Source organism: Caloenas nicobarica, chromosome 3 (assembly GCF_036013445.1).
Source record: "Caloenas nicobarica isolate bCalNic1 chromosome 3, bCalNic1.hap1, whole genome shotgun sequence".
NCBI classification, from domain to species: domain Eukaryota; kingdom Metazoa; phylum Chordata; class Aves; order Columbiformes; family Columbidae; genus Caloenas; species Caloenas nicobarica.
In genome coordinates this window covers 108,911,889-108,921,837 of record NC_088247.1, presented here as the reverse complement: position 1 = coordinate 108,921,837, position 9,949 = coordinate 108,911,889, and the positions used below count along the sequence as shown (strand labels likewise).

Below are 9,949 nucleotides of genomic sequence, written 5' to 3'. Positions count from 1 at the left end.
CCCTCGGCGAGGCGGGAGGGGGGCTGTGGGTGCGTGGGTTGCCCTCCCCCCACGGGTGCGGGCGGACACGCGCGTGCGCGCGGAGCCGGGTGGGGTGGGAGGAGGGGTCCGGGGCGTTGCCACGCAGGGCTCCCACCATAGCAACCGCTTCCTCCTCCGGGCACGGCGGCCGTGACGTCGGCAGCGTTTCCGCCCGGCTCGCGCCTTCGCCGCTTCCCTTCCTGCTGCCGGAGCCCGCGCCGCGCCCAGCATCCGAGGGAGCAGCCGCCGCCGCACCGCGCTCCGCCGCCCGCCGCCGACACCATGGTAGGGAGCCGGGCGCCGCCGGGGGAGCGGGATGTTACGCTTCTCGCCCTCCTCCGTCTTCATGCCCGAGGAATGGGGGGTGGGGGGTGGTTGGTACTGCCCGCCACATCCTGGCCTGCGCTCTGGCTGGCGCCGCCGCTGCGCCCGGCGGCACGATGGTATCGCGCCCCCCTTTCCTTTTCCTTCCCTCCGCTGTGTCCTCTCCGTTCGCCTTTGAACTTGAGGCGGTGTGTCCGTTTTCCTCCCTTCCCCCCACTCCATCTCGCCATGAGGCGGCGGAAGGCTACTTCCCCCCGCAATTTGGTGCGATGGAACTGTCCTATCCCCTTCGTCCTCCTCCCTTAAAGCGGTGGTACGTTCCGCGCCGCACACAGGCGCTAGGGGCGGGCGCGTCCATTTCGCCCAGGAGAGGGGGAGCGGTGAGCGGGAAGAATCGGAGTGGGGGGGACGGCGGCGGCTGCCGCGCGGGGCGATGCGTGGCCCCTCCCTGTGCCGCAGGGCGCGACCGTGGGGGTGGGAGGGGCGGCGGCTCCCCCACGCGTGGGGCTGCGCGGGGAGGAGGTCGCAGCCTGGCAGAAAGGCCACAGGGAGGGCTGGGAGTTCCCCCCGAGGGGCCGGGGTCTGCCGGGTTCGGGAGGAAACGCGGTCTCAGCCGCATCCGCCCTGACGGCCGGGCCCGGGCGGAAGCCATCTTACCAAAGGCTGGGGCTTGGGGCCTGGCCTAGAAAACGGCGGCGGCTCCTCGGCGGAGCGGGGACCCGGCCAGCGGGACGACGAGTGCTCGTGTCGGCTGCCCCGCTCCGCCGTGCCCGGTGCGCAGCCTCTCGGGGCTGGGCCGCCCTCAATCAGGCCCGGCTGGAGTCAGCAGTCCTGCTCGCAGACAAAAGGAGGGTAGTAAACCCGGCAGAAGGAGAACGCTGGTTATAACAAACACGTTTTTGCCACGACTGCTCAAAGAAGCTTAAATTTTAAGGTACTTGCTGTAAGCCCTTGAGAGGTTGTCTTGATTCTCTGCGCAGAGAAGATACAATGCTGGAAACATAGCTAAGATATAATGCTGGAAACAGGAAATATAGAAATGTATTAAACATAAACAGTGACGTGCCTGTTTTCTCTGGCTTCCTTAAAGTAACAGGGGACCCCTTCATAAATGAGGCAGAATAGACCAAATGACCATTATGCTCCATGGTGGTTCATTTTCTGTTGGTTTGCCAACACTGCAAGTTTGCATCCCCGTTTAGCTTAGGCTACTGAGTCTGACAAATTCACTTGAATTATTTGCTCATACAGTTTTTAACTACTGTCCTGTATGTACGTGAGTCATACACAAACATTTGTCCAGCAACAAACATTTGTGTGTTCTGACACACTTGCATAGGTTATTTGCCTTTAGTAGAGGGGTTACATATTTAGCCCTTCCCATGGTGTTTACTGTTAGTTTCTTGAACATGTGGTATAGCCAGTAAATAAACTTTTATTCTGTGTAGACTCAGCAGACAGGATGTGCTACTAATCTCCCTGCTTCCTATAACACCTAAGTTGGAGCATCTATGGCTGGCCTGCAGTATGGAACAGGGCTAATGGGAGCTGCAGATGAAGGTGCTGAAAGTCTGACAAGACTTGCAGCTTTTGTGTAAAATAGACTTGTCTGAACAAGCTAGCTCTTCCACCTCTGCAGTACGCAAACCTAGTTTAGAATGACTGCTCAGTGTGTCAGGCTTCATCTTGCTTCAGAACTGGAGAATTCCCCTGTCAGACAAAACTAGTATTTCTCATAGTGATCTCCTTTTTGGAACAGGGTCTGGGTTGGCTTTCTTAACACGCTTTCCACTTGCTGCAGATGAACTTGCTTTTGGGCAAAGAGTGTAGGCATTCTGGCAAAGTACAGTAATGCCAGCGGGAGGGCATCATTTGGTATCAAAAGAGCATTGGATTTTCTGCTTTTGTGTCTTGCCACAAGGTTCAGTTTCTTTGCTCTTGGTTTAAATGAGTCCATGGTCTTTGGAGGACCATGCAAATTGTTTTTCTTGGTTGTTAGTCAATACTATTCCCAAATCTGTGTAATTACAAGTTACATATGCCTCATATACAAGATGACAGTCTCATGACAATTGGTAGTGGGGGTGTCTGGCGTGCTTCTACTTGCTTTGTCAGAATATCACTATCAAGAGGCTCCTGCTGGGAGCAAGGGCTGACCTAAGCAATCTTGTGCGGGAGAGCATGCAGACAGCCAGAACTTGCATATAAAGCTGTTCAGAGCCTTTCGCTTGCCTGACTGTTCAGTATTCACAGCAGTCTTCAGGAAGAATACCTCAGTAACAAGTATCTGGGATGCCCAGAACAGGCATTCAGAGCCTGTTTTTAAGGGTGAGGTTTAAGCGTTAGGTTGCTGTGGGTGCCTGGAGGGCCACAAGAAAATTCTTAAAGACACTTGGTCTCATAATAGCCAATTTCTGTGCTGAATGTGTTTCTAAGAAGCTTTGCTTTCCTGCAAGAGTCTTGTTGCGTACCAGCTTACACCCGCATTACCTTAAAACCACGCATTTCAGCATAGGAATGGGTTCTACTCAAAACTCTGCCCTGCTACTGGCTACCACAGTTCTTGTTTTTCAGCACTGTTGCTGTGATTGCCTTTAGGTGGTATTGCTTGTTCTGCCTGCCTTGATAATTATGTTGGGAGCAAACTTCGTGGTAGCTTGGAGAAGGTGATGATTTCCTGTTTGACTGAAAGCTGAGGAGATGACCTCCAGGAATTCAGGAGAGACTTTTTCCTGCTTTTTTTAATAATTGCTTTCTTCCTCATCTCTCCTTGTCTGGTCGATTACCTTTCTTATTGGCAGGGTTTGGAAAAAAAAAAAAAAAGCTGAATAGAGTTTTAATTCCTTCTCCACAAAAACAAACAAACAAAAAACCAACCAACAAACAAAACCAAACCCAAATAATGCAAAATAAAAAACTTGAGTCTAACTGGCAAAATCTGCCTACAAGCGATATGCAAATACCTCTGTGCTTCCTGCCTGTTTATGGTGTGCAAATAATGGCCTCTTACACAGCAGCAGTAAAAAGGCAGTTAGTTATCTTTGCTATCATGCTTCAGATCTGAACTGAAGCTTTGGACTTTCAGATGCACAGGCTGCCTGGCATAAAGGAAGGTGTCTGTCAGCCTGTAGGTAGCAGAGGACCTACTGAGACTTGAGAAGTCACTGATATTTCCACACTGGTGCTGGTCTTTGGGTTGAAGTTAAAGTAGCCACTCCATGCATTGCCTCCTTTCCTACTCAATAAAGTGGGGGTGGTAATATCGGATGGGTTTTCTTGAGTGCTCAAATAACAGATTAAAAGCAAAGCAGTATTTCAGATCCTCATATTTTTAACTACTTACATTTTCAGTTGGCTTGTTGGCCATAGTTGGCACCTTTTCAGAGGTCTGATTTTGCAGTCCGTTAGCTGCAGTCAGGCTGTGTGACCCTCCCTTTCTGCCAGATGCTCTCACAACTAACTTGGCTTAGCTTTCCCTTCAAGGTCTCCGTGCTGATCATGTCCCAGGGTATTGTGTGGTAATGTAAGGGATGGCTTTTATGAAGGCTTCTCCCAGAACAATCGGGTGGTAATAGGTTTAATTGAAAAAATATTTGTCATAGAGATGTGCTATGACACATAACTGAGTCAGATGGAAATTCCACATGGTTACACAGGCAGTTCTGGCAGTGGCAGGGGATTTTGAAGGTAGATGGGACGAATAGTATGCCAAGCATAGGGGACAGAAGGTGTCCGCTGAAGAAACTGAGACATAAATATATGGCACTAATGTGACTAGTAAACATGGGAGCACAGTGTTCTTGAATCTGCCTTTGCAATTAAACAAGGCATACTTCAATAAGTTCTTGGTGTCAAATTCTGGAAAAATTGATGCTTTTCCAAGAAGCAAAAGTTTCCACTTGAGTAGCTGTGGATAGTCCACGCTGGTGTATACGTGTGTGCATGGTTCCTAAATAAGTAAAGAACTGGTTCTTTAAATGTCTGTAGATAACACATGCACCACTATGGAGGGCTCTTAGGTTCTGATCACAGGAGAGAAAACACCTACTGTAAAATTTTCAATACTTAAATATAGTCCCTCAAACTCGTCTTGAGGCAAACTAAGTCATTAACTTAAAGTCTTCTTGGCTGTCTTACAGTTGAGAAGGGAAAAAATACTTTTCTTAGGTAAAATATTTTAAATATTCAAGGCAAATTTCTTTGTGTCAAAGTTGCGTTTTGATGCAGGCTTGCTACAAATCCAGTTTATCAGGCGTCTGGCATGTTTCTTACTCATGAAATGGCTTTCTGTATATTGGGATTTTCTTGAGAAAGCTTTGGATTATTCTTCTGTCTTCCCCCATTTAGATTTAATTTCTGTTGTAGAGTATTTGGTGACGGAGGCAAAATGTTGGAAGCTATTAGCGGAGGCAGCTGGGGATGGCTCTTGCAGTTGGAAGCTTGCTAGACAGAAGGCTCTCTCTTTGTGTTGCCCTGTGTAGGACCAGCATTCTGCTCTCTCAAGTCTTCTGCAGTGCTTTGCACTTAAGGCGGGAACGATGGCTTTGTGTAGGGAAATAAGAGCCACTGTGTTACTGCAGTGCATGCTGACAAGGCATTTAATGCAACCATTACCTCATGTGCCTACAGCAGTCTGAAAATAAAATGGCGATACTGGTGTAAGTGTTCCAGCATAATGAACAAGGCAGTGCTGCCTGCAAGACACACTGCCTTTGCCATAGTTGCATGGAGTTATTGGGAGAGAACTCATTTTCACTGATTCCCTCAGAGAAACTTTGTCCATTCTTGCTTGAATGTCTCCTTGAATAAGCTGTACTGGCTTTGTTTTCCCATCTGAGAATTAGGTGGCTTGCCTCCTTGCTGCTGCCTTGTTCTAGTGAGGTTAACAGGCCCTGCAGTTAGGGTCCTCAACGTCTATAGAAACAACCCAGCTACTTAACTGCAGAGAAAAGACTACATTCGTCTTCTGAAATGGTTTTAAGTTGGTGTTGCCTATGTTACAGAGTTGATCTGTTCCCTACAACACAACATCACCAGCTGATGGTCATGTATCCCACAAGTACTTGCAACATGTGCTGCTCAATGAACAGCCATCCATGTACCAGTCCAGAGCTGGATAACTGCTTTCATACTGAAAAAGGAGCAGAACAAGGCAAGCGGTTGCAGCTCTACAGCATTCAAGCCAGAATGCACAAAATAATAATGAATGTGCTGTATTGAACCCTCTGAGCAGAGCGATATTGGGCCAAAGAGAGAAAATCCAGACTAACAAATAAACATTTATTCTGTCATTACTGGTGGGATGGAGGCCTCTCACCAGCTATTCTTCTGGATAAATCATCAGAGACATGGTTAAAATGTCGATTGAGCACATGTATTTACAAGTGTGGCATTTCTCCTTGTTCCAGTGCTCTTGACAGTCATCCTGTTGCTGCCCTACACAGAGTGGTTGCAACCAGCTTACAACAAAAGCTGTCTAGGATTTGGTTTTTTTTCCTTTTTAAGTATGTTTGTGAAGGCAGTCCTGCCTAGTACAAGCACAGGCTCGAAGAGGGAGTCCTACAGTTACAAAAGTAGATCCTCTTTTTGGAAGCAGTTAGATGCACCAGGAGTTTATGGGTTCATTTCAACCCATACTGTGGTACAGGTATAGGATTTTATCAAATTGAACAAATCTGCTTTGTCTCTAGCAATATGATGGCTGCTGATGTCAGCCTGCATGATGAATCCAGGGGTTGTACAGCTATGAAAAGGAGTAGCACCAGCTACTAGCAGCTTTTTGCTTTGGAAAGCTAAAAAAATGCAGTTCTTAGTGTTGTCTGTTCAGCTTCTGGTCAGTCCCAGTTATCAGCTGCAGTTTGTGAATTTGCAGTTTCCAGACTAAATACTCTCAACATTTTTGGAATCTGAACTGACTTGCCAGCATTGCTCAGTTTCTTTTTAAGGAAACAACTTGTCTCCTGACTTGAAGACATGTTTCTGACTGCGCAGAAGCACAAGTATATGCTCTTGACTGCACAGTTTGATCAACCTGCAGCTCTCTTGCTGCTGCTTGCTTCTGGTTTGCTCTTGAGCATTAACCTCTTCTTTCAAAGTTAACTTACTGGCAACAGGAATTGGTACAGGAGAATTAGTTGTTGTGGTCTTGGAACAAAGATCAAGGATTGACAAAGGTAGAGCTAGGTGACGTGAACCACTTTAATGCAATTACTAGACTTATTCCCATGCTAGCTCAGGCTTTCTAAGCATTTTCTACTGAGAATCTTGAGTTTCTTATAACTAAAAACTGCGTCTAAACACCTATTGTCAGCTACTGAGGTGCCATTAGTTATCAGACAAACCTCGAGGGGGGAAAAAACAATTGTCTTTAGTTCACTGGACTTGACCTTAGTGAATGATGCAATAGTTCTAGTCGCTGCACTGTTTGCTTTATTAGGGCAACTTTGTATTATCTAGAGTCTTCCCAGAGAGCTCTTGCCCACACAAACCACAGAGACAGGAGGAGAAAGGCCTTTATTTCTCATTAGTTCTCAGTTACTCTGACGAAGTGTGGTCTCTGTATGGAGGAGGTGACATAGGAGTGAGTCACTTGGAGTTGATGTTTGCACTTTTGCTCAAATTTATCATGGAATAGGCTTTCTCTGCTTACTTCCCATGCCATATTGGAGATATGCAGAAGGGTGTCTGCCTGCCAGACAGCTGAGGCACAGTGACTTACTCCTTGTTCTCCTGTCCCAAAGTAAGTAGAATGGATTCTGGATAGATTACCCCTAATAGACAAGCCATGCATTATAAGTCTCAAAGGAGGTCCCCTTGTATTTAAATAAACCCCTAAAAAGCACTGTTCTCCATGCTAGAGAAGAGCTTCTGTCTCAGATTCACTGCTTTATGAGGTTGCCCTGGTTTTGCATGACCAGCACTTGGATGATTTAGATCCCAAGCTCCAATGGTGATAGATTCTGCCAGCTGTGCTTCCACTCTTCACTGGGTTAAGCAAAGCAATGCCAGCCTCTAGAAGTTACAGGAGAGATGTTGGTAGAAAAAGGAGAATCCAGGCTCATCTGAGGTCCTACGTGGTAGGCACTGGTCAAGGCTTTAAAACAAATAAATGTTAAGCAATTCTCCAGTCAATAACCATCTCTCAAGGACAGCCTGTTTGAAAGCTAGCACTAAACAGTTCCTCTTCACCACTCATCTCCCAAGTTTTGCAGCTGAACTCTGCTGTTTCTTTAGAACACTTCCAGTCTGACAAGGTACAGTGTTCCCCACAAAATGGATCCATCAAGCACACGTTTTGGGGCTGAGCTTAAGGAAAAGCAAAATGAAGAACAATCTTTAGTCTTTTTCAACCTTTAGCCCTTTTCAGTTGCTATATCTCACATGATGCTTTACCTGACTGTTTAGTACTGCTGACTGTGCTTGTAACAGTGACGTTTGGCAGTTTACACAGAGGGAGGAGGGCAATTTTTCCTTCTGAGATATGAATTCTCATATCCGAGGATAATGTCATTTGAATTTGGAAGACTGAAAGCCAGCAGGGGAAGAAACAGTATTAGAAAGGAATCTGGCTGTTTACATTGCGTGCAGCATTTTGAACGGATAGATGAGTGTTGGACAGGCTTCAATTTGGTCTTTACTGCTCTGGCCATGATGTCCTTCCAACAGTGTCCACTGGCTAGTATGGGTTCTCATATTTGCACTATTGCACAGCTGCTTTTAAGCTCTCCAACATTGCTGCACTCTCAGAACAAAAACTCAGATACAAATGGTTCTGCCCTGCCTTTTTTTTAAGTTATTTGTCTCATTCCCAAAACATAAAGCAGCAGACTGAAAATGCAGTTCAGCTTCTTGTAGTTCTTGCTAGGTCTTGTCCCCTTTATTCTGCGCAGCTGCCTTTAACATTAGATTGGTAATGCTCCATCTGCTAGTGCAGGGGGATACTACATAACTAAAATTTCTCATCAAACTTCAGAGGGGAGGGGAAGTTGAAAAGGTAGGCAGGTTGCTTTAAAAACTGGTGGAGGAACTGGTGGTGGAAGTAGACACTTTAACTGTTAGACTTGCAAGTTCTCCCTTTAAAACACTGAATTCAGAGCAACTTCTGGAAGTTGACTTGTTCAGCTAAAAACTGTACCACCACAGTCCTAGTACCCTACTACATCTCTCTTGATCACTAAACGAAATTTCATGTGACAAGTTTTATCTCTGTTCCTGAATCTGCTAGCAAGCATGCTAGAAATGGCAAGGAAGCTTTGAACAGAAGATGCTTGTGGACTTACTTGTCTAGGCAGCCTGAAGTGGGTAACAAAATTAAGCTGCTGTAATGCCAAAGGATCTGCCACAACTGAGTCTTGGAGGACAAGGGGTGGACATGCATGTGAAACTACCTCAAAACAGTGTTATAATGTAAGTAGGATTGTGCCTTCTTTGGAATAGTTTTGGTTTGGCAGCTGGCTGTGGGCAGCATCAAGACTCCTGATTCTTTACTTGGTCTGGAAAAAGAGGGCGGGCAGCCTTCTCTGATGAGACTCTCAGGCCACTGGTAGCTATTGCCAGTATTGATTGTCTTCTAGCCTTGGATTTAAGGCAGTGCAGTAATGTAGTTGCGAAAATTTGTGGTGGTAGCCTTTGCTCTTGTCTTTGCAGGCATCTGGAGTACAAGTTGCCGATGAGGTATGCCGTATCTTCTATGACATGAAAGTGCGGAAGTGCTCTACACCTGAGGAAATTAAGAAGAGGAAGAAGGCTGTCATCTTCTGCCTCAGCCCAGACAAAAAGTGCATTATTGTGGAAGAAGGCAAAGAGATTCTTGTGGGAGATGTCGGTGTGACAGTTACCGACCCTTTCAAGCACTTTGTGCAGATGCTTCCTGAGAAGGATTGCCGTTATGCCTTGTATGATGCAAGCTTTGAGACCAAGGAATCCAAAAAAGAAGAGCTGATGTTTTTCTTGTGGTAAGCCGTCTTCCCAGCTTGCTCATTCCTAACATGTACTCCAAGCACTGTGGGTGAGGTTTCTGAGCATTTGTATTGCCCAGGCTGGCAAGATGGCAGGCTTAAAGTGAGCAGGACAGCCAGATGCCTGTATTCTGAGCTGTATGATATTTCACTTGTTCATAATCAGTAGGACAGTGCTTCTGTCTATGTTGGATAATATGTCACTAATTGCACTCTTTTTTTGGTGTATCCCACTAGGGCACCAGAACAGGCGCCTCTCAAAAGTAAGATGATCTACGCAAGCTCCAAGGATGCAATCAAAAAGAAGTTTCAAGGTACGTAATACAGCTCATGCTTCTAGCTGTGCCATGCCCCTAGAATGCTTACACAGCAAGGCTTAACTGTTGCTGAATTGGGTTTTTGTTTTGGTTTGGTTTTTTGAGGTACTGCTGAAAGATGAGAACTTCACAGGTGAAATGCCCTGTGACAGAGTTAAAACGAGCTCTGGCTAAATGTTATACTGTCTGACTCTGAATTTTAGAGGTGCTAGAACTGTGCTCAGGACAACAGCAGGTTTTGCAGTGTGTGGCACTATAGCTATAATGTACACAGCAGCACATCTGCACTGTACAGGCTAGAAACATTAGATTCATAACACACAGCTGGAT

At 46.3% G+C, this 9,949-nt stretch overlaps 1 protein-coding gene across 2 annotated transcripts in view; it reads left to right on the top strand.

Annotated features, from left to right (window-relative positions):
- The first annotated feature begins 123 nt into the window (after positions 1-123).
- The window catches only part of DSTN (destrin, actin depolymerizing factor), a 31,478-nt gene continuing 21,652 nt past the window's right edge, over positions 124-9,949 (top strand). The window contains exons 1-3 of one of the 2 annotated variants that reach the window (XM_065631929.1): positions 124-306; positions 8,992-9,299; positions 9,540-9,616. In XM_065631929.1, the coding sequence (XP_065488001.1) occupies positions 304-306; positions 8,992-9,299; positions 9,540-9,616 (388 nt within the window). In that variant the 5' untranslated portion in view covers positions 124-303. The remainder of the gene's footprint in view (positions 307-8,991; positions 9,300-9,539; positions 9,617-9,949) is intronic. The other variant, XM_065631928.1, reaches the window with a different exon arrangement.